This window comes from Lutjanus erythropterus, chromosome 20 (assembly GCF_056507025.1).
Source record: "Lutjanus erythropterus isolate fLutEry1 chromosome 20, fLutEry1.hap2, whole genome shotgun sequence".
NCBI classification, from domain to species: domain Eukaryota; kingdom Metazoa; phylum Chordata; class Actinopteri; order Lutjaniformes; family Lutjanidae; genus Lutjanus; species Lutjanus erythropterus.
In genome coordinates this window covers 23,559,861-23,584,889 of record NC_139336.1, presented here as the reverse complement: position 1 = coordinate 23,584,889, position 25,029 = coordinate 23,559,861, and the positions used below count along the sequence as shown (strand labels likewise).

Sequence of the window (25,029 nt, the reverse complement as noted above, 5' to 3'; positions counted from 1 at the left end):
GATAAAGTTGACTGAGTATGAAAGTTATAACATTAAGATGTTTGCAACAGTGCATCCATGATGACTTGGGTCTGTCACTACTTTTATCAGCAGAGTCGGCATAAACCTAGAAACAAGGTCGACCACACCTCCTCACTAAGATGAAAGTTTTTGTTTTTCCTTGGTCAGATTTGATCTGAGGGTTTTCCTTAACCTAAGACTCCTTACTAAAGTTTTTTAGGCTAAATTAAGCGTTCTCTGAGTTTTTTTCCCCCCCCTGAATCTGTATGAAGCATTGTTCTGTATTTAAACCCATATAGACAATATTATTTATTTATTAGGTTTTGGTAACTACACACATTAAATGTTTCTTTAAAGTGCAAATTAGACCGCCTCACGCTTTTAATGAGCAGACTGATGCCAAGTTTTAGAGTCTGCCTGCCAATGATTAGGATCACTGCACATATTAAATCAGGATTAATCACTGATTGATCCTAATCTCCCAAATCATGTCAAGTCAAGCTCTTGGACACGGATGAAACTTCATGGTCAAGGCTACTGGACAGTGTCAGATTACACCCAAGGATTGGATTATCACTGTTAATCCAATTAGACCTATACATGCTGCTCTGTAATCGGCTGTCAAACTGTTCTGTGGAGAGAGTGAGGCCATGTAGGCCCACTATTGCTGAAATTTTATGTGTTTGGCCAAATAAAACTTATATCAAATACCCTACAAGAGTTCTGACTGTGGATTAAAATGATTGGCACAAATGGTTTAATGGTCGTGGTAGACTGGGGACAGCTGCAACAAGTCTTATTTTCCAATCATGGAAAAAATAATTAATAATTAATCACAGAACAATATTTCTAACAAACTAATCACTGTGGTAGTTTTGTGCAGTAAATACATGTTTTGTAAAATTTGTTGCATTGGAAATTGTTCAGTTGTTCCTGTCCCACACTAAAATATACAAATTGCCTTTGATTTTTAAACAGTTTTGCAAATAAATAAATCATTTGCAATTTTCCTGTAATTTCATTGCCAAAAACACATTGCACATCAATCCCCAAAACTGCCTGCAAAATCTTGGAGGAACCGATATTCTCACAGTACTATTCTTATTGAGACAAAATGCAAAAGTTAATCTATGAAATCTAATGTATTTTTAAAATGCTGCAACCATTTCTCGGCCATGTTACAGCTTTCCCCAGGGTTAGGGTCAGTTGCAACATCTGACTTCTTCCTTTCAAATAAAGACTGAGTGAAAAGTGACAATTGCAGCAACAAAAATCTCGTCTTTTTTTAAATTTCTTTTCATCATGTTTTGCAAATTTCACGTGCTCACACAAGTTCTTTGCAAAGAATGCCTGAACAATTATAACAGGCACCACACTTTTTTCAGAATACAAAAGTTAATGAGTGAAATGTAATGCATTGTTGAGATGTTGCAATCGTCCCGTGATTGTGTTGCAACTGCTCCTAGGGTTTGGGTCAATTGCAACTTTCTTTCAAATAAAAAATGTAGATGACGTGTCATTTATTCACCTTCAATTGGTATGGGTGAATAGCAATTAAAAATATTTGGTTGCTCTAATCCAAATAGTGCCTGAGATGGGCAAGAAAAGTTACAACCGTTCCCAGTCTGCCCCAATACCAAAAGTAATTTAGCTATAAAATAGACGTGCGCTGACATAATTGTTGGTCTTTTGCTTGTGACATCAGACATGGTGGTCCAGAAACAGGAAATGGAAAAATAACACAACCGATGACGACTTGACTCCACCTCATGATGCCATTTAGCAACAGATGAGCAGGAGCAGCAGCAGCAGCAACCTTACATGTTCATTTTGGGGCAGCCAGGGACGAGCATTGCAATCGCCAGGGTGCCCCCAAAGGAATACTTCCGACTGTGTAATGTTTATCAGGGTCACGGTGCTTCCCGTCTCTCTTGCACCGTAGCTGGGCGGTTGTTTTAGTGGCTTCCTCAATCACACCGCGTGTGTTGTCGCTGGCTGGCAGTGAGAGTTTCTGCTGTGGTGTGGGTCGCTGGCTGCTATGGATGTGCTCTGGATGATACCGCTGCTGCTGATTCCACTCCTGATGTGGACCAGCAGCACGTTTGTTTTTTATTTTAAAAAGTGCTTTTATGTCGCCTGGATGATGTGTCTGGCCCTGATTACGATCCCCCTGTGTATACTGAAAAGCGGAGGCAGAGACATCGAAAACATGAGGTGAGTTTGTTTGCATAATAAATGTCGCTCGCAGCGCCGTCTGACAGCTAGCCCGCGTTAGCATGCTAGCAGGCTGGCTAGTAACGGCCGTGTGTTTAAGGGAACCCCTGTTTTGCGAAAGTCTCGCGTGATTCATAAGCGTATTTTCTTCATTAACACCTCTTACAAAATAGTCTTGTCTTATACTGTAACATAATAACATATGGGTAGGCCTGGAGACAAAAAAAACGATTGATTAAGATTAAGGAACGATTGTGGGTTGTGGTAAAATGACTAGTCTCGCGAGATCTGTACGGTTTTGGCGTTACCTTCTAGACAAAAGCGGTAGTTGCAGCTGTAGTTCATATTTAACAGATAGTCGTCTCTACATTGGAACCCTCGAGTTGTAAAACTCGCGAGATTTGTGTGCTCTATTTCTCAAATTGACAAACTTATTTGTTACATAATGTGAAGGCATTTTTGGTATGATAGTTTTCGATTCAGGGACATTAAAAAATGTTAAGTTTGGGGAAAGACCATTGTTTGGGTTAAAATTATCACTCTCACGAGATCTTGCACAGGTCTGGGGTTCCCTTCTAGACAATCTCATATTTCGCTTGCTAGCAACGTAACCGGTTTTATTGCAGCCTAGGGCTATCTTAACATAACAGTATTGCTGTATTCAGAGAGCTCCTGCCCATTTGTGTGAAATTTAAAAGCAGTAGGAAGCAATAAATAAATAAATACATGCTGAATTTTTAATCACACATATGCTAACAGTAAGTTAGCCCCCTTGACACATTGGCAGTATAAGCGCTGGCATGTTAGCTAGCTGAAAACAGGAATGCTAACATGACGCTCGTGTTTACTTGGTGCTTACGAACCAAGTCATGATATGTTCTGGGTAAAACAATACTGGCCTTAGACAACAGAAATTGTCTATATTATATTTTCTGTTCCATGGATGTCTGCTAACCTTCTTTCCTTCCAGCCAAATGCCTGACATTAGCAGAGTTACATGAGGAGATCACATAAGTCAAATAAGGCTATCATTGTTTTGCTAGCAGTGGTGTCAGAGCTGCTTTTTTTTTTTTTTTTGGATGAAACGGTAGGAAAAAAAAGGTTAAACTGATTCACCAGCGTTGGTAAGATAACTGATACAAGTATGTATCCATTGACTTGTCAGTGTGTCTATGAAAGATATATATGTGCACTGTAATTGTGCAATCTTGCATTATAGTCCTGCAATAAATCCTATCCTATCTTTATGAAGATTTTTTATTTTCAGTGTTTCTTGAAAGTGTATGACTGAGGTGTTGATTCAGTTTTTTGAGGCCACAGTAAGTGGTGATCATGGTGTGTTGAACGTTGTATTAAAAGATGTTACTTGTATCGTGTCCACCTAATTAATTAAGACTTAACTAAGTTGACTTGGAATTTAACACCAGTGACTCCTGACTTCACTTGGACATGAGCCCTTTGACCTGAAAATATTTGATACCTTACTCTAAGTCCAAAGATGAAAAAATATGCCATTTGAAAAGTATGAATCAGTTTACTTCCCTTTATTTCCTCAATCAACTAATTTTATCAGTAACCGTTCCCATCAACACAACACTTAAATCCACAGATCTACTGTGTGTTAACAAATGTAACGGCATCCAATCAGGCCACAGGAAAGAAACACGAAGAAGTAATGTTACATTACTGAGCTCCATGTAATGCGAGTTGGGTGTATGTGGCTAAGGTGATAACATAAATGTATTGTACCACTGGTCTGTTTACTCTCAACGGTTTTCTGATAGTTAATCATCTATTTTCTTCCACTTATTAGTGGTTGGGTCGTGGTAGCAGCAGGCTAAGCAGAAGTCCCTCTCTCCAGCATCGCTTTCCAGATTTTCCTGAGGTGAAGGAGCAGTGCCCAAGCCCCACAACCTCTAATAGTTGTCCCACTAAAAAAAAAAATGGCATACCGGTGAGCCGACCTGTCCTTTTTTGTCTGCATCTGTCATCTTCACGTATCACTCCACGCTGTTTCTCGCTTGTCGATGGAGCAATCGAACAACACACCTATGTGTGTCAGTCGTAGCACCTAGGGAAAGGCTGCGATTAGGGATAGCACACTTTGGGTTTGTCTGTTAAATGATTGGCTGCTTGTGTGTCACTCTTAGTGTTCCCTGTTGTCAAGGATGTGGCATGTTTATGAGCCGGGGTGTATTCATTACGTGCTTTCATGGCGGTTTGCATTTATTCCATATAAGTGACCCTCATGAGCATTTTTCTGTCTACTGATGATGTGTTTCTTGCTGATACGAGTCGCTTTATCTCCCAGACCTAGGCTGAACATTAGAAACATCCTAAAATTTACTGCAGTCTTAGGACCACAGGACCACTAACAACAACTACACCTCTGTAATGGTGCGGATATTGGCTCTGTAGGAATGACCCCTCGACCTTATCGTTTCAGGAAGCGTGTCATTTTATACTCGACACACGCACACTGACCGGGTCAACTGATACCTGTTCATGTAGAAATGTAGTACGGCTTCAGTGTCCGTGTCCACTTTCTAGCAAAGGGGATTTTTGTAGTTGTGGTTAAACTTAGATTGTGAGGATGGATTGCTAGACACAACTGACTGCATTCCAGTAATTACCTCGAAGAGATGAATGCCAGATGGCATGTTTTCCCTGATTAGATTTGGGTTACTGAATAGTTTTGAGGTCCATCCTCAATGCAACCTCACGTTGCCTTGATCTGACAGCAGCCCTGTCAGTTCACAACAGTCAGACTGCCTCACTGCTCTAGGAATAACCGTTTCACTGTCACGTTAGCCTTTGTGGTGGTGTCATGTTGCACCAGTGTACCATTCTGTCAGCTCAAAGGTTATCTGGACCTGTTGACTGTGACAAAGCGGCTGAATCGGGGTCAGACCTTGCTCAGGGAGTGAATAGAGTTTTGGATGCACACATTTTACACACGATGAGCCAGCTCTGGCAGAAAGAGCCCTGTGATTCATCAAGGACAGAGCAGTCTGTCACAGACATTGGCTGTCAGACGCGGACACAAAGGCCTCAGTTCTGGGGTTGTCTGCTTGCTTCACAGCTGACTTAGAGGACTTGAATGTAACACAGTAAACTATGGCAGGCCAGGAACAGGCCTCCACAGTCAAGAGCATCCACAGAACTCAAGTTACAGTTAATGTTGTGCTTGAATTTCCTGAAACACTTTAGTTGGCTTTCAGTTTATTGTTAGTCTTTGTGTCTACAGACACACAGTTTTACCTGTCACTTATGTGAAAGGGTACTTTTGGCTTAGACTCCAACTTTAATTATCAGTCAGGCTCTCATGACAACAGATAAACTACAGAGTCTTAGTTTTCTCTCTGTCAATTGCTTGAGCTCAGGTTCCAAACTGTGTAATGGCTTTTTAACATCAGTGGGAGACTATCAGTATTTGTCTGTTTGACCATGGAGTAATGTTGTCACTCAGACCATGAGTGGATGACTGACCTTTAAAGTCTTGATAGCTTAATTCAGTGGTTCTCAAATAGGGCTCTGTGACACTCTGCCAGGGTGTTCATGAAAAGTTTTCTCATTGATTCGTTTAAAATATAGTCAATTAGCAAGGAGACCTAGGCTAGAGAGCAGAAATTACCAGCCAATCATGTCTTTTCCAGTTCCCGATAATTCTTCATTGGCAAAGTTCCTTATTAATAGATTTCTTAGTAATTATGTAGTCATGTGATCCCTGCTGCTGGGTTGAGCTCATTACGGTCATTGCAAATTTTATTTTGAAGGGTCAGTCTCATGTTGAAACCCTGGCCTTTTATTATTTTTCATGTTTTTCTGTTGGCCTAATTTTTCACTATTATATTTTGTAGATATTTAGTGTTTTATATTATTTGAAATAATCAGAATCCTCATTTTAGTTTTTGTGTGCACTAAGAGTGAAACTTCTTCTTGTCCCTGCCTTTCTGAATGAATTAATCCTCTTTTGTGTCATTCTGTCTTGAACAACCCTCTGACCTTTAGCTTCTGAATTAGCCTCAGAACTGATATCTTTGTTTGTTGGTACAATATTTTTAGGGATAACAGGTCAGGCTCACCTTTTATCCACAAGTGGCCAGATGGCATTGAATCGATGCTGGTAACAGATCAGCCTAAATGTTATTATGCCCTGTATGTACGATGGAACGTATTTAAAGACTGGCAATGAAACGAACCAGAGGAAAAGCTTACCGGATAGGCCATAAAAAGAATCCAACCAAGGCTATTTCATTCCCCTTGAACAATCTCAGTTCAAGTCATTGCATAACGAGTTGCTTTTGCACTGGTCTGAGTGTGTTATCACAATACTGCTGCACTGAAAGATAACCCTGTAAGACTGCATTCTGGTTTAAAGGTTAAAGTTGCTTCACCTAAGTTGACTACCAGTCAGATGTATATCATCTGTGCACGGCGAGCCTCACTTCCAGAGAGCCATCAGTGAGAGATAATTGAATGAGGCAGAGTCACAAGATAATGAACACAAGTGATGAGTTCAAGAGCCTTCTTGTGTCTTGGTTTATTGTGACACTTTGAGCTATACCTTATGATATAGTAATTGAAATCACTTTGATTTGATTACCACAAATAGAAGGCACATTTCTATGCTGGTTTATCATTACCCAGCCCATCTTATAAATGGTGAAAAACTTAAGGGTGGCAAGAGCTAGTAGAGTGACTGTAAATCATAAACGTACAATCATCATATAAAGGCTTATTAGAAAATCATTTTAAGAGAAATGAGTGTTTAATCTGCCGATTATTGTCTAGAAAAATTGACGAATTGTTTGGTTCTCTGAAGCATCAGAAAATGGTGAAAAATGTTGAACAGTCTTTCCTAAAGCCCAAGATGATGTCTGCAAAAGAGATGGGATTGATCCAACCTAATGTATTTTAATCATCAGATATCAGACTGACGTCACAGATCCACTGTCTACGTTCTGTGTTGTAAATCATTGATGTTAAGCAGCGCAAACCAAGAGTGTTCATCGCAACTCTTCGCTGAAATATATTACAGGGGACAAGTGTCCCATGTAATCTGAGCAAAATACAGCTGGAGTGAAGAAATGTACAAGCCACCTCAGTCATGGTTCAAACTATTAGTGATCACTAACATTAACCAGTGATTAAAAACGGGTAACACAAAGCAACATTTGGTGTTTTGGAACTTAATATAGCAACCCTTTTGTTACTTCTTGTTAATGTTTGTAATGCATGATGGGCTATGAGAGCAGGGTCTCAGCAACAGCAACGTCTGCAACACGTGTGACATCAAAACAAGGCTAAAATATTATAACTGCAATTCCGTACTACCCTCATTAACAGCGGTTGAGCTTCCTTTCCAAACAAGTGCTCTCTTAGGTTTTCCATCCTCAAGTGAATAAGTGAAAAATAATCAGCTCTGCATCAGTGTGTAATAAGGGCTATTATAATGTGCCAAGTGGCTTTGCTGTTTTTAAATCCATAATTATAGTGAGTGAGCCTCAGAGAGTTACCACAACAAGAGCCTTGATCTCTCTTAATATCCTTCCTTTTGGAACAGAATATCAGAAATGATGATTGGAAATGTTTGATAATCGTATCTATACACTGTCAATAAACATGGAGCCCGTTATTTGCAATATTTTGTTTAGGTTATCGTGGCTTGCATTGTGCAATAAAGCTGGAAGTATTTGATTTGCAGTTTATATTATAACCGTGTAGCTTTCTAGGTATTTACCTGCAGCTCCTAAATCCAGAATAGGGCAAGGTTGAAATGTGTGGATTCCTAGATAACAAATATAAAAGCAAAGTTTAAAATGATAAACGACAAACTACAGGGAGATTGGTAGAAGGAATTTATAAAATGAGGGCATATAAGGACAGGAAAAGGAGGAAGAGTTTTGAGAGGGGATATGAGTCACTGATGAGGAGGGGACATGAGGTACTGTATTTTTTGCAGAGATGATTTCTCTGGCTGAGACCGAAGATGGGGAGTGACTCTGTATTTTCCCTGAGAGGGAAGGTCATTCAAGTCGGTGGTGTAACAGAAGCTGGTTTGTGTTTGAGTGTTGCACAGGAAAAACAACTAGACTGTTATCCAAAACGTACAGTTTAGTTTTGCATAGGGAAATTTGTGTGTCCAAACAGCAGGTGCAGGTCTGGACAGTAAGTTGTGACTGTATTAAAACTGAGTCGGTGCTATGGTAGTGGACTGTATTTTTCTTTTCTTTTGTTTTCTGTTTTAATGTATTTGTGAACAACTTAAAACTTAAATAAACTCACAGAGTACACCTGCAAGTCCCAACCGCTGTCCGATAATTCCCACCAGGTGTAAACTATTTGAATGCCTTGGCTAATTAATCCAAAAACAAAGGAAAAAGCACCACTGCCACAACTGTTGAACCCTCTTTTCTTGGTTTCTAGTGTTTTGCAGTCCTTCTGGCAATGGGCTATAAACCGGCCACAACTTCTCTTAGGATTCTCTTCTTTATTCTCCTGCTAATCTTCACCAAAATGACATGACAGTACCGTGCGATACACCACACTTCACTCTTAAGGTTTCACAGCAGGGTAAACACTACTGTTGTCACACCTATACCTGTCCCTCCTAAACAATGGCAGGTAGGAACTAATTAGCTCTCATGCAAGAGGGACTGCTCATGTTTATGTATAATTAAAGTAGTTATTGTTTGTAACACTGTATGTAGCAGTAAACTTAATTCTGCAAATAATGTGCAATTATTCCCACTGAAATATATAATGCACACAGTAAACTGCACAGCTTCTTTAAAGCACACAAAATGAGCACATTAACTTATTACAAATAACCCAAAAATTTAATGTGTACAGTAACTGTGGTTATACTGGCACCAGGAAACATCAACAACAATTTGTTACATTTAAAAAGTGACCATCTGCAGAAAAAAAAAGTTCTTAAAGTCATTGTAAGAACTGTACTCGGTCTGAAAGTTTTTATTTTCTCTCCCACACATTGAAAATGGAATTTAGGCAACAACTGTGAGTGGACACACTACCTCAAATACGGAAAACCATGATGTTACGATGGTTGACGGCTCAGTGGTCTGTGACCGTCAGCCATCGCGATGGATGATGCCATTGTCCATCGGCCCAACACCAGTGATTAATGATTAATCGTTAAGAATTTAATTGGATAAAAATGTGCTAACTGATGTTTTGGTCTGGGTGGGAAGGCGAGAGCAGTTGTATCTGCGAAAGCCTGATCATGTTATTATTCTGTTCATTTAAATTATAATTTACAACCCGATGTAAATCACATTTTTTAATCCTCTCAGAGTAATTGTTACATAACAGTTGGGTGTGTTTGATGAAGTCTGGACCTAATTGAAACTGTTTCATACAGGGGAAGACGATGTCCGTCACAGAATAAATCACAAGGAGCAGCCGACACGTTATATGGAATCAGTCGAGATTTCATGAATCCTGTTTGGCTGCAGTGAACAAGCTCTGTCATGTGTGGTTCTTGACAGAAGGCCAAAACCACCAAAACTTTTGTTAGACCGGTGAAACAGTTTTGTCCCAGCATATCCCAAAAGGTGAAGTAGAACTCCAGAGCAATCCTTTCACTTCCCTTTCTTCTACTAACTCTCTTCTCTTCCAGGCCTAATGCCTCTCTCAATTCAGTCAAAGGTAAACTTATCTTCACTTTGTCTGGGGATTTTTCAGACATACAGAGTTCAGGGTAGAACGACCACAACACGGAAATTATTTCTTCAGGGGCAGTCAGAAGAAATTGACATGACATCAGAAAAAAAATCATTTTTCTTTAAAGTCAGAGCCAGAAGGCAGCTTGGATGTAGTCCATTAAAATAATAGTTCCCTCTAGCTGTATGAATTTCAAATTCAGCTTTGATTCTTAATAGAGAGTTCGAACTGACCCTGACTGAATCAATTTCTTTCTTCCTATCAACAGAGAAGCCAAGTGGCTTCCGCTGGGCTTGTTCTAATTTTTGCAGCTAATTTTCAAGTCATTTTTCCCAGTCTTGTGCAATTAGGGTGAGAAACAAAAGCGATAGTTATACATTCTTTGATTGCACCTATAAAGCAGCATCATTATCTACAATAAAATCCCTAAAGGCCTTCCCGAAATGTTTGCAAAGTCTTTGTTTTTTTTGCTTTCTGATGAGGGTAATCTCTGAAATAATGAATCTGAGAGAGTTTGACAAAATCTACATGAGAGAATAAATAGGCAGATGATAATAGATGCTATGTCCTGGAATAGGTTTTATGCTTATGAATGAAGATATAATGAAAGCCAGTGATTGCTGTACTCTGCCGCCTTGTCAGGTAGTTTGATAAGACAAGTATCGTCTTTGTGGGACCTGTCTTCCAGCTCTGTCGTGACTGCTGCAAGTTCACTGTGCTTGTCCTGGAAGTTTCCTCCCTTTCTCGTCAAGTGGGCGGTTTAACCTTTCTGGTCCACTGTTCAGCTTCTCCTGTTCAGAGGGATGTTAATTTAAAGGTTCACATTTGTGCTGTGTGCAGTTTCCAGGGGCTTTACTCATTTTATTTTATTATTTTCTTACGGCACTAGCATAATTAGCAGAAATGGCTAAATATAGCTTGAATGCAATATAGAAATGATGCTGCTGACTGACATGACTGACTGGCACATGATGTGCATTGTTTTCAGAAATATCAGCCATGATCTATGGTCCTGAATGGAAAAATCAGGAGATAAGTGAATTGTCCCAGCCCTTTTGGTTTATATATGTAACCTGTAATTTTCTGCCAGCCTTATGAGCTCTTGATTCCTGCTATGGACTTACTGAAAAGGTTAATGTTGCTATAATTACCAAAATCTTTCAACATGAAAAATGCTAGTTAGCATAAAATCAAATCGTTCTAAACTTGTGGACTGGGCTGGCAAAATCAGAAACCAATCCAACCCTGTTAAGCAACTATCTTGTCTGCAGGCCTTGTGACTCCCTTTGATTGCAATCCACTCTTCATTTATGCAACTTACCTTTCTCACAGTTGATCTTAAATTTTCCATATTTTATCAAGAGATAAACACTATGTGGGACAGCAGTTTTGCACAAATTAAATATTGTTGCAGCTACACTTCTCTCTTTGGCTCCAAGAGGGGAAAGAGTTTAGACCTGATCGGATGATGATCAGATAATGGACAGGAATGGAGACATAAGTAGCTGTTTGTGGTGTGGAATGGGCCTGGAAATAAAATACCAAGGCTCTTTGTCCAGCCTGACACATCAACACCAGACTTTAGATACATTAAAATTTGGCAGCCATGCTCAGTGTGTCTGAGGTGAGAAACTGTATTGATTGAGGACAGGGCAGGCTTTTGAACATGTTTAAGAGGCCAAAGAGAAAATCACGGATGTGATCGCTCGGTCAGAAAGGATCTCATTTAATGTAAGTGAAAGCATGTGCAGATTGTGGCAGAGGTCTCACCCTGGAGCTGGTCATTTAGAATCCCAATGAAACTCCTCCAAGTCGGGGCAGAGGTCACCTGGGTATGTCTTAACATAGCTGTTATCATCTTTGTCTCTACAAAGGTTGATTTAAAAGTCCCAAAAGATAAACCCTGAACAGAAACAGGAAACATGAGTGTGGAAAAATGTGAGGAAAATTTATCTTGGACCTGAGCACAGTTCTTGAAGCTCCATTAAATAACTTGATATTAACACGAAATGATAACTGGAAAAGTGCAAATGGCACAGAGAAAATGCACTATCTGGTGAAGAGTTCAAACTTAGACTAATTTCTCCCTGAGGGGCAGCTGCAGCTGAACATAGCTACAACTTACAACATAGATATTTTTCTCAGGCATTGATGTAGAACTAACCAGAGCTTGAAAAACGCCCATGTGCCAAGTGGCAGTAAATGATAATGTTGCTTTATGATGCAAAAGTAGGCAACTGTTTGCTATCATTTAAACCGTAACAACTGCAAACCATAGAGGATATTATGTGTTAGTCAGCTTTTCTTTAGTTAACACAGCTTTAAGAAATTACATTGTAAAAGTTATGTCTGTTGGAGCTGAAACAGTTAGTTTATTAGTTGATAATAGAGCTGCACAACTAATTGCAGTGTTATTGAAATCGCAGTGTGACCAAGTGTAATATCCAAATCGCTGAACCAGAGCCAAAACACAATTTTTTGACACCTGAAAAAGGTAAAATGTGTGAGATAGGGATGTTCCTGGTGACTAATTCCCCTGTCAATTAAATGCAAAATTTAATTTAGACTAGTCGACTAGTCTAACACTAAGAAAACACTCAGAAAGCCGTTAAAATTTAGCAGAATTTATTAATTTATAATGTTAAATACTGTTCGAAAAAATACTGTGTATTAAGAGGCTCAATTAAGAGGATCAATTTTATTTATGTAGCACCAAATCATAAGTTATCTCAGGGCACTTTCATCTAGAGCAGGTCTATTATAACTCATTATAATATTATTTACAGACAGCCAGCAATTCTGCATAAGAAACCAAATCCTGCCTCGCCACCCTGCTTTTTAGAGTGTAGTTGCAAACAAATAAAAGTATTAATTCGATCTGATAAATCCCCAGATTGGTGGCATGAAATTACATTAGGAAGTCATATTTTTGATTTTGTGTTTTTTGCCTGCAGACGGGCAGATGGTGGGACATTTCTTTCTCAAAGCTTATTGGAGCGTTGAACGCATTTACTATAGGCAATTATTTAACCAGTCAAGAAACAAACAACCCTAATGGGGATGTTGTGCTTGGTCAGTCTACCAGATATCTTGTATTTTGAAGATGATCGAGCCAGTATTGTCTAATTTAAGTCACATTTTAAATATCTGAGCGGATGTTCTTGCACTTTCACTATAATACTTTATTATTTACCAGGCTTTAAACATTCCACCTCCAACCTTTGGACGCAGGGTTGTGGTTAATAATATGCAGCCTACATACTGTGCTCACATGACTGTGAACTGTAACCTATACTTAACCAGCACTGTAATTAACCTTTTTTCCCCCTCAGGATTATCCGCTTCATGGTTCGTCATGTGAAGTATTTCCTGGGTCTTCGATTTGAAGTGAGCGGCTGGGAGCATCTGCAGACGGAGGGACCCTACGTCATCATTTCCAACCACCAGAGCTCCCTGGATGTTTTGGGTGGGTACTGTACTACCTTAATTATAAAGATAAATATTTTTACATTGTCTCAAAATTACAGATTTTTCTTCTCTTCGGCCTGCAGAAAACTTGCATACAGTTCATACATATTTAGTCAATGATGCACATGCATCTGAAATCATTGAGAACAAATTGTTATTTACAATTAGATGAAGCATGGTGTAACAGGACATTAGTTTTAACATGGGGACAATGAAGAAACTTTTAGGAAATCAATTTTAAGTACTACTATTAACAGAAGCATTTTCCATGCGTTTATAATCCTGATATATCGCACTTGGGTGCTGACGGCTGCAGCAAGAGGACTGATCACTCGGTGCTTCGCTTCCAGCACGCGTGCAGAGCAGTTTTTCTGCTTTCAGTCGCATTGAGTTTGCTGAGCTTAAAGATAAACACACTGTTGAGTCTCCGTCTCAGATGTTCTGCAGGTGAATCCATGCTCTGACCAGGCGGAGCAGTTTAATCCAAGGCATCGATGCATTCAATGCAAAATGACATATTTTCAAATTGCTCCAGCCCTAATTGTAATGGAGAAGGTCTCAGCCACGAACTGCTGAAATACTGTACCTGCTCTCAGTGCTCTGACTGTTGACCTGGATGAGCTCACTGACAGTCCCCTCACACAGTAGACAATTAACTACTGACTGGTGGACTGACCTAAATGGATTTTAATGCGGAGCTGATGGGCTCAGACACACGCCCCTTAACCTGCTCCAAATCAGGCTCAGATCATGACTGGGTGTTAATGGGGCATCCTTCAGGCTCAGCTGTTCACTAGCATGGATTGGTTGGAACCAACGGTTATCAGCACTAACTTCAAGAACAGCATCTGCGATGGTGTGGGGGTGTGTCGGTGCCCGTGGCGGGTTTAGGAGCAACATATGCTGCCGTCCAGATGATGTCTTTTTCAGAGACGTCCCTGCTAATTTCAGCAAGCCAATGCCAAAACACATTCTGCGTGTGCAACAACAGAGTGGCTTCATAGTTAAAGAGCTCCGGTACTAGACTGACCTGTCTGCAGTCCAGACCTGTCTCCTATTGAAAATGTGCGTTGTATTGTTGAACCCAGACTGCTGAGCACCTAAAGTCGTATATCAAGCAAGAATGAGAAAGAATTTCACTTTCAAAACTTCAACAGTTAGTGTCCTTGGTCCCTAAACGCTGGCCGAGTGTTGTTAAACGACAGAAGATTACCTTGCCCCAACTTTTTTGGAACATGTTCCAGGCATCAAATTAAGAATGACTATATATTTACAAAAAGCAATCAAGTTAATAAGTTTGGACATTTAACATCCTGTCTTTGTACTATATTCAATTTAATATAGGGCAAAAGAGATTTTGCAAATCATTGCATTTTTTGTTTAATTTACATTTCACCTAATTCCTCAACTTTTTTGAAAGTGAGTGAGCACAGCATCCGGCTGCGTTGCATCCCGGCTCAGTCTCGGCTTTGTAACAGCTTCAATAAAAAAAAAACATTTCTGAAGTTAGATGTCTGTTCTGCAGCAGCCTCATTTATAGTTTAGAAGATATTTTCTTGTTTTAGATAAACATGTTTGCAGCTCATTTAAATGTGGAGTCGATGCTTCTTGGTTTTATTGAATATAACAACCTTTTTGAAGCTTCAAAATTTCTGTCGTCACTCATTTTGACCTCATGGTATTTATGAGCTGCAGTCAAATTCATACCCGTTCCCTTGTTTGACAACAGACACAGAAAAAGATGTTGTGAATTCAGCTGCATTAAACAAAAGTATTTGTGATCACAGAGAGCAGGATTGTCTCCAGCAGCTGGGACAGAGCCAGATCCTGTGTACATTGGCCATTAGTTACAGTCTGGTTTGGATCGACCACCAAACAGAGCAGGAACAGACTCGAATGAATCAGTTTAGGACAGCTGAAGACATGGCTGGTGCCACCCTGCTGCCCCTCCAGGACTTAATATCACATCCAAACTTTAAACCTCTTATTCTCAGAAGAACCACCTTCCCTGGTTTTGGGAGCTAAGACAGAGTGCAGTGTCAGTTAGACAATTGTTCTGCTAAAACTGGGACAGATGTAAGATTATAGCAGCTTTGTGGTGACAATGGATGTTTGACAAAACGGAGAACGAATCTCTGCCATGAAACCACAGAGATTATTTTGACATGTTTTGTTTTGATTTGACACAGACGATTACAGAAGAAGACATTGATCAATACGTGAAAAAAAATAGGACAATTCATCCCTGGGCTCACAAGACGCAGTCTGAGTTAAAAGCTGATTATAATAGCAGTTAAAGTTGGTAAGCATGGATTTATGAACACGTTGATTCTTGTTTCAGCTCCCTGATCTTCTGATTCGGTTTCTTGAGTTTGATGATTTTGCGTGTGTGGGCATGTCGTCTCATTCTGCTAAATCTGAGTGTTGAGGACACTTAGTCTGCAGAGGTATGTTTCCTTTCCATAGAGTTTTTCAGTGCCGGTGAGTGATGAGGGCAGGCTCGGGGCCAGCGTAGTGGCAGCAGGGGGAGAGCTAGGCATCTAATTAGCGCTGAGAAAACTCAGCGTGAGTCTGATTTGGCGTCCAAGTTGCCATGCCAACTGCTACACCCAGCCATTAATAGCTGCTCATCCTGGAGCTGATGTGATACGAGAAGGAACTAAGATCCCTCACCTCCACAGCGAGTGCTCGGTTTCAAGCACTCTCTGTTCTGATGTAATTTTGCCTCTGCGCTGCTTTTTTCTTACTCTAGTCGTATAGACTCATCTGCTTTTTCCGTCCTTTGTTCCACAGGCTCTTACTTCCTGCCTCCTCCTGTGTGTGTTTGACATCTTGCACCACTCTGTCCTCTGCACCAGCTGCCTGTGCATGACGAAGATTAATGAAACGTGTCTGATTTCACAATGTTAGCGCAATTCTTGGAGATAAACTCCCATCAATAAAGTGGAATTTCTTTTCTAGCATCACAGGTATTACATCAGTAGACTTTATACCTGATGAAATCCGGGCTCTGACAAGGCCACACAGTGATAACACAGAAAGGCCAAAGCTCATCCCAAACTGAGCACATGGAAGTTGCATTTAGTATTTAATTTATTTTTCTGCTTTATATGCTCCTTATTTTAACAAAACCCTACAAAAACACCATATTTCAGGGTCTCAGTTTTTAATCTGTCATGCATTTTTTTTACCAGGGCAGATTATATATTTTTCTGTGGAAAATACATAAAATTTTTGTGAAATAAAGTTACTAAAAAAACAAACCAAATATGTAATTCAGACTTGATGGTCAATTGTAAAGCAAACAAACTGGCTATTAGGATCAGGGCCAGATGATGACAAACATCTGCTATAAATTTCTTAATTCTCAAACTTTGAAAAAGTAATACTGCTTATGTGACCAAAACTACAGCTGTGCTTATTATTCACCTTTTGATTTTGTCAGTACTTGTATTTTGCTGTGTAAATTCTAAATCTTATAATTAAAGGTCTAGTTTGTAAGATTCAGGAGTAATCTGTTGGTAAAAAAAATTGGAAGAAATTGAATATAACATTCATAAATGAGTTTTCCTTCATGTATTGTCACCTGAAAATATGGATAAGTGTTTTAGTTAATAGATTTTATATATAAACAATGCTGGCTGAATGAGAAATGCTTGATTTTTCCCAAGAAACAATGCACAGACTCGTACAAAAATGATTCCTTTCAGTCATCACCCACGACCCACCAGAAGTGTGTGACACCGCCTGCATCCACAGAGACCCCACTGTCAGCCAATACTGTCCCATTTCCTCATGATTTGTGATTTACCAACCTAAAATGTCTGTATTTGACATCCTGGGAATGAGACTCAACAATCAACTACCTGTCTTGAGTGTTAACAAACATCAGCTGACAAGTCCGACTTACTCTACCGTTAACTCTAAGCTCCAAGGTGTTACACAGCAACCTACCACTAGCAAGGGCTGCAGTTAGATGTATGTTCACACCGGAGAAAGTTTGTACATTGACAAACATTGACTCTAGATGGGGCCTTTCACAGCCACCGTAGTTTCTCCTACACACTTGGAAGGGAAGGGTGAAGCGAGTTGGTTGCAATCTTCAAGCTCATCGCTAGATGCCACTGTACACACTGGTCCTTGAAGTTTAGATAGAATTTTCTTTTCAGAGCCAGACCAGTGTATCAGTTGACTGATATTACCTGTCACAGCTATATCATCTATAATCGGTATTGGTGCATATGATGTCAGATATGTAATTTTCATGGTAGAAAACAAAGCTTACTTATCAGCTGAGTCTTATTTCTCATGGCCGTGGTCACATACTGAAATCAATCAGGCAGACATGACATTATATAAAATATTATGCATGAACTTGGAGGTAATGTGGTGGAATACATTTTGGTTATTTGTGGTTCTCATTAATGACACATTAAGAATTAAATACTGCGAACATACAGGAACTCCAATTGTTTGACATCTTTTGGATTCACTCCTGTGATCGAGCTCCTCTTCCTCTGTTTCTCAGGCCTGATGGAGATCTTGCCAGACCGCTGCACCATGATTGCCAAGAAGGAGTTGATCTACGCCGGCACAGTGGGTCTCATTTGTTGGCTGGGTGGCATCGTCTTTATCAATCGAAAGAAGACGAGCGATGCCAAGAGTGTCATGGCTGATGCCGCCAAAACCATGTTGGACGACCAGGCAAGTGATGTCGTCAGTGATGATAGAAGAAGTGAAGTTTATCTTAGTGATGATCAAAATTGTTTACAGTGTTAACATCCCTGAACAGCTAGTGCTTCATTCTATATGGTTTTTTAAAGGTTGATTATATGTTTTAATAAGTTGAAGTTAAAGAGTGCTGCATAGAGCCTCTTAGGTTGTCCCCTTGTCGAAGTTCATACTAAGTTCATACTTTAGTTACCATGGTTATACTTGAATAACATCATCATCCTTAAGAGCTCCTTTACAGCATGTTAACTAGCTTCTCCAAAATGGACAATAACGAGAAAACAAAAAGAAAAAGAAAGCTTAACTGGACAGAAAATGAGAATGTTGTCCTCTTTAAAGAATATGGAAAGCAGATGCATATAATAAGTAAATTTAACCCAGCCAGAACTAATGCGCACAGGGAGAAAATGTGGGAAGAAGTCACCGACAAAATCAATGCAGGAGATATTGCTGTGAAACTAACTCTGAAAATATTACTGTGACAACTAGAAAGGAGACAGACATCGACAGGAGTCGACAAAACCTTGTGTGTTTTAATGTGATAACATTTCTGACATAAATATGAGACAGTTATGTTAATACTTGGTTAGCTAGCTGTAAGGTTGCTAGCGCTAACGTCAAATCTGTCCTCTCTCACCAAGTTGCACATCGCTTGTCGTGTCCAGTGGGTTTACTCAGTCCTGAAAAATGTGTCTTGCTGTCTTCTCCTCTTCAATCACTATAAATTCAGCTGTTGTCTTTTGTTCAACACGTTGTCTCACTTTAAAGGACCTACTAGCAACACATAAGGGAATGCTTAAGTTGCTAAGGGCAAACACTTAGTGATTCCCTTACAATATCTTAAGTATGTCATTTTTCTTAAATCACGTTTAGATGAAAATTTAAGGGAAACCTTAGCTTAAGTGTTTTTTTTTTTTTTTGCAAGTGGGCACTGGACTTTGACACAGTGGGGATGACATGGGAAGATTAAATCTCTGTTTTTCCTCCCAACCCTTGTCCTTTAATCTCTGCAGATTCGTCTGTGGGTGTTTCCAGAGGGAACGCGAAACCAGAGAGGTGACCTGCTGCCCTTCAAAAAAGGAGCCTTCCACCTGGCAGTGCAGGCACAAGTCAGTACTTTTTCCTCTTATCACCTTAAAATTCACTTTTGTGTTTTGGTTTCTGTGTTCTGAGTAGAGCAAGTGTAAGCTGTCCTATCTGTCCCGTACATATACACATGTGAATTGAGTGAACACTTCATATTCACACCCTCCTCCTGTTCATTCACTTAATCCTGCTGGCAAAAGCGGCTGTGATGATACAGGCTGTGTTCCTGCCAACTTTTGTCTCCTGAAGGAAAGAGGGGTAAAGTTGCCAGCAGTGTGCTGTTTCTAGACACATGGGGGAGCTAGCAACCTTATCTGGCACAAGGCAACATTATGACTTAACCATATCCAGTATACACATGGTTGCATGCATAAACGGCGCAGAATCAGCCAGAGTTATTAGCAGGAATGCTTTGAAATGGTCAGAACTGTTCGATGTGTTTACACATTAGCAGCCTCATTGTGGTATTTCTGTCTCGATCACCTCTGAAATTGTCGTCTGCTGTGCGTGGCGCGACTTCTCCCCCAACTCCTTGCACCAAATGATTCGAGCAGACGCACCTCCAGACACAGACCGACTCCAGAGTGATCGGCAGCTCAGCTGCGTGTGTTTATGAGCTGCTTCTCTGCGTGCATGCATGAAGGTGGGGGGTCTCTGCCCTCGAGCTGATGCTTCGTAGCGCTCGCTCAGGGTCAGACAGGTGGAATGAATTATAAAAGCTTCGTTGTTGAATTAGAACTGGCGACGAACCGCAACTTGGTTCACCCCAGGCAAAAATTTTGTGTGTGAGCCCATTTTTGGTAACTTGCTGCTAAAGATTAAAGGGATAGTTCAGATTATTTGTATGAAGTTGGAGAGAGTGTTACAGTTTCAACGTGCGTGTTTTCTCTTGCTACATAAATGTCATCACATCAGTCTTGTACTAAACATTCCCAAAAAATAGCAGTAGGATTCATCAACTCAATGATGTATGCTGCATTCTCATCGGCTCATTTTCAACACATTATTATTATGTTAGTATCCCCAAAAAGCAAAGCTCTTATTGGACAAGTCAGTCAGAAGTCATTCAATTTAGTCCGAATCAGATTAGGGTCGTACAGTAATTTTACAACTTCCATAAATCAAGTTGGCCAAATTGATTACAGGTGTGATCAATGTACTTCCAACGGTCATATAATTTTGTTTTTTACATTATATGATCACATCCTTGTAATGAAACAAACCTAAAAACAATTGCTTGACTGAAATATTGTTGATTTGTCGTGAAAACTGTTTGTTTAATGCCGTTTTTTGGTCGCGCTGCAACCGTAGCTCACACTTTCCTTTGTCTATTGACACAACTTGTTTTCTCTATTGAAAAACTTTCAGGTGGTTTATGATAGCAGACACAAGATATTTAATATGTAGTTTGAGAAAAAAAAAGTCTGTGTAAAAGAGTGAAAAGTGAAATGTCACAGTTGTGGTGACTCTCCCCTGTTTGAACAAGCAGACAGGAGCACCAGAATGAACTTCCTATGAACTGCTGTGAACAGAGTCAGCAAAAGATACTTCAGCCACCTTAAAAAAAAAATCAATATCAGTAAGTGTATGCTATATTTAGATTACCTTCATTGCTTTACTTTGCCATCAGGCAGCCTTCTCTGACAGGAAACCACCATTATATAAGCTAAATATCGCTCTCTCCAAACAAACCAAACTCCATAGGCAAAATCAGTAATTTTAGCTGTCAGAACAAAGAGCTGTTGGTGTACCACTGCCTCATTTGGTCAACTTGTTTGTGTTATTGTGTGACTTTGGTGGTTTAAAAGGTTAGTTTGGATTCACCAACGTTACAAAATAACACTAAGAAAATAACAGGTTGAGGCAGCGGTACACCAGCAACTCTTGTGTTCTGGAGGGTAAAATTACTAATATTGCCTGTGGAGTTTGGTTGGTTTGGAGAATGTTTTTTTTTTGGTTTGTATGATGGCTGTTTTCCCTGTGACTAAAATACCATTTGTTGCTGACCCTGTCCACAGCAGTACATTGCTTCGTTTCTACGCTGTTACTCCTCTCTGCTTCTCCAAACTGGTGGGGGTGGCAACCAGCATCCAGTACCTCAAACAACCCCACATCTAATTAAAAAAAAGCTATCCCTTTAATATCAGTTTGGTTCAGGTGAGGCTGAGAGGCTAGAAAAATGAAGCCCTGTCGCTTCTTATGAAAAGACACACTGATATTCTCTAAAGTTGCTCTACAGTTTGGTATCTGCTCATATGATACGTAAATAGTGTTTGAATGTTAACAGATGATTTGGAGTTGCTCTTCATGTGTTTGCGTGAGATGGCAGAATATTTGAGGTCTGGAGAAAACAGTCTGTGTTTTGGTTTTCCCTGTTGGCTCTGCTTCACACTCGGGACCACTCCTGTGTGAACGTAGACTATTTCTATCTCTCTCCGTGTTTGCTTCTGCCGAGTTACATTGCAGTCTTTCCATTTGTACCCAGCTGGCCAGATTGAGTGGAAGCAGGACAGCCCCCAGGGGGAGCCACGTTTGGCTCAGCCAGTCCTGTTGAAGGGCCACTTGGGGGGCCTCGAGAGAGCAACTCGGCCTCTATTAGCAGCAGTGGAGGAGATGGAGATAGTCAGAGAGTCAGAGTCGTGCTGATTGTGTGTGTGTGTGAGAGAGCGAGAGAGAGAGAGGGGGAATGTGACGTTGGCTCAGTCAAGCATTTCTTTCGAGTTGTTTCTCATCTTTTGACTGAGGAGAAAGAATGAAAGGTCAAATGTAAAGTTGAAGAGTCAGATTACTTCATGCTGACCCTACAATAGAGGGTAATTGGGCAGTTTTTGTGTCCAGTTTGCCCCTTTTGATAGTTGTAGGCTGTCATCTGCCCAAATGATCCTGTAGTGTGAGGGTTCAACAGACTAGTGTTGTCATGATACCAAAACTTTGACTTTGATACCAGTACCAAGTTTAGTATCATGATACTCGATACCAAAATGATACTTGAGATGAAGCTATACTGGTTCAATACCTGATACGTAACCGATCTGAAACAGAGCGTCCGCAAGGGACATTAACTCTGGACAAACAGTGTGCAGTTGCAAAACAGCGAGACCCACAGAATGTACAATATACATTTACAGTTTTGTTTTAATTCCATTCATTTCAAGGGAAATTGTTAATTATTATTTAGAGGTTATTGATATTTAAGGCTGCTACTGATAATTATTTTCATAGTTGATTAATCGGTCAATTAACAGTTGTTTATTTTAAAAAGTGAGAAAATGGTGAAAAATGTCAACTAGTGTTTCCCAAAGCCGAAGCTAAAATTACTCAAACTTTTAATCGGTTATCAGAATAGTTGGCGATTAATTCAGTAATTAATTAATAATTGATTAAAAGTGAAATTTGTGATGCAAAATGATCACTCACTCTCAACATATTGCACATGGCAATCGTAATTTCAGTCAGAATAATTGGAGTATGTCTTTTTTATCATATTGTGCAGCTGTAATCGCAGTGTGCTGCAGCGCCAGCCTGAGGTAGCAGCTGGAAGCAGACGGGTTACCTTGAGAGAAAATATCAGAATTATCATAGTTTTAAATGTTTTTTCCTGTTGTCTTGGAGAAAAGTCTCAAAAATAACACTGTAAACCGACTGTTAAAATTATGTAAACAGCATTTGTATAGAGATGATTCTGTCCAAGGCTTTTTGATTCATATAAGTTATTGATCACTGTTTGATTCTTTCCTCTGTTTGTTTTTCAGGTCCCCATCATACCCGTCGTTTTCTCTTCCTACAGCAACTTCTACCTACGGAAAGAAAAGCAGTTCAAATCAGGTAACTAAGTTTGATTGTCCTCAGTTGTCCTCCGTTTTGTTTTGTTTTTTCTTTTTATTGTTGTGCATGACATTTGTGTCTGTTTGCAAAAAGCTAGTTGGATGTTCTCTGAGGCGTCTGACAGTAAAGTTTTGTGACTCCTCAGGGATCATCAGATTGAAGATCCTCCCAAAGATTGAGACAAAGGGGATGACGTCCGAGGACGTGTCGTCCCTGTCCGACAAATCCTTCAACCTGATGCGCTCTGCCTTCTTGGACATCTCTGACTCCGTAACCCAGAGCAACGGGCCGTTGAGGCACTGAACACTTAACCATTTACCCCTGCCTCTTTTTCCTCATATGTCCCCCCGTCTGAGATCCACTCCTCCTCCTCCTCCTCCTCCTCCTCCTCCTCCTCCTCCTCCTCCTCCCCGCTCTCCCCCCCAGGTCGTCCCATCACCTGGCCAGGAAACAACATGACACCGGTCTCTCTCTGTCATGAAATCTCTTCTTGTCTAGTTGACGCCTGGTCCAGTCCGCCTCTGGCCTGAACCATACAGCACAGTCAGTCCCGACCCTCACTGTGTCTGCAGCTGCACGCCGTGAGCGGAGTGACGGACGGCAAGCCGAACAGTATGGATGTGTGTTGTTCTTCATGCATGCCTTTTTGGATGGCTCTGTCCACCTTCATCGTTGCTTTGGAAGCTTTATTATTGTCTTACTTTATCACCATTTTGTACTTTTTATTTTTGGCCTTTTTCCTCCTATTTTTTTGCAGACAAATCTTGGCATTGTCTCTTTTCTGCTCATAAATATCTGGATATTCTTGTTTCCTCTCATGCTGCCTTTGTTTTAGCTCTTTTTAGACACACACACACACACACACGCATTCAAAGCAGCCCTCCCTTCCTTTCCTTTTCGCGTGCTCTCCCCCTTTCTGCATTCCATTTTCTCGCCTAAAGACAAAGGGAGTGGGGTCTCCACGAGCGGTGGGGTCGGTGTGTGTGTGGAGGTGAGAGGTCGACACCGGTCGGCCGAGGACTTCTTTGGTTCTGTCGCTTATGAATTCAACTCTTGTATCTATATTGGCTCTTCAACTCAATGACCAATAGCTCCATGACGTGCTTCATGATGTCAGAAAGCGAGGAATTCAAGGTCACAAGACGCAGTGTATAACAATAGCACCCATCTGTACTGATTTAATGGACTTAAGCGGACTGATCAGATTTCAGTGTTGTGCATTGTTGGTGTATCATTGTGCTTTCTTTCAGTTCGTCTCCAAAAGATTAGAAATAACCTGCGTGCAGCTTTGAGCAGCAAGTGTCTTCTCGCTTTATTCTGTTTTTTTTGTTGTTGTTGTTGTTGTTTTTATTTATTTCTACATCGGATAATCTTTTTGTTGCTTTATATTTAGAGGTGATCACACTTTTATTTTCTTTTTTTTTTTGCTCCTCGGACGGAACTCACAAGTGAACCTATTTAAGATGTGTCAAAAAGGTGATTTCATATTGTGCAATGTCAAACTGTTTTATTACTGCTCCAAAGTGCAAGCTACCTGCTGTGCCATGACAGACGAGTTTATAGGAAGCTTCAGATGTAAGCCTGATATTATCTCACTATTAGTCTGTTGACGCCTGGTATTAACATGTGATGTAGGTGATCAGATCACAAGTCGGCTCTGCTCAACTCCACGCGCATCTCAATAAACGCATAGCTACATCAGCACAGTTTGAGAGAAAACAACCCACAAAATTTGGCGTTTTTTTTTTATGAAGACTGGAAGAAGTAGCCTATATTGGTTACTATTTCCTGTAATTGTAAAATTTGACATGTTTTTGGCAACTGACAGTGTTTTTGAACAACCAAAGGAAAGAAACAACCGAATTTAACTTAATTTACAAGAGGGTTTGGTGCAGACAGTGTTTCACAAAGTTTATAAAGTTTCTCCTAATGCAGCAAGCAACTCACGAAATTGCACTTTTTTAAGGAAGTCTGGGCAACAAAAAAGGTAGTTTCCCATAGTGTGTTCAAACAGCT

At 40.2% G+C, this 25,029-nt stretch overlaps 1 protein-coding gene across 1 annotated transcript; it reads left to right on the top strand.

Annotated features, from left to right (window-relative positions):
* The first annotated feature begins 1,675 nt into the window (after window positions 1–1,675).
* agpat2 (1-acylglycerol-3-phosphate O-acyltransferase 2 (lysophosphatidic acid acyltransferase, beta)) lies at window positions 1,676–24,312 on the top strand. The gene is made up of 6 exons (XM_084746270.1): window positions 1,676–2,214; window positions 13,236–13,369; window positions 17,900–18,075; window positions 19,116–19,211; window positions 22,941–23,013; window positions 23,159–24,312. Exons 1-6 carry the CDS (start codon window positions 2,039–2,041, stop codon window positions 23,314–23,316), a joined length of 813 nt encoding a protein of 270 aa, XP_084602396.1. The 5' UTR covers window positions 1,676–2,038; the 3' UTR covers window positions 23,317–24,312.
* Window positions 24,313–25,029: the final 717 nt, after the last annotated feature.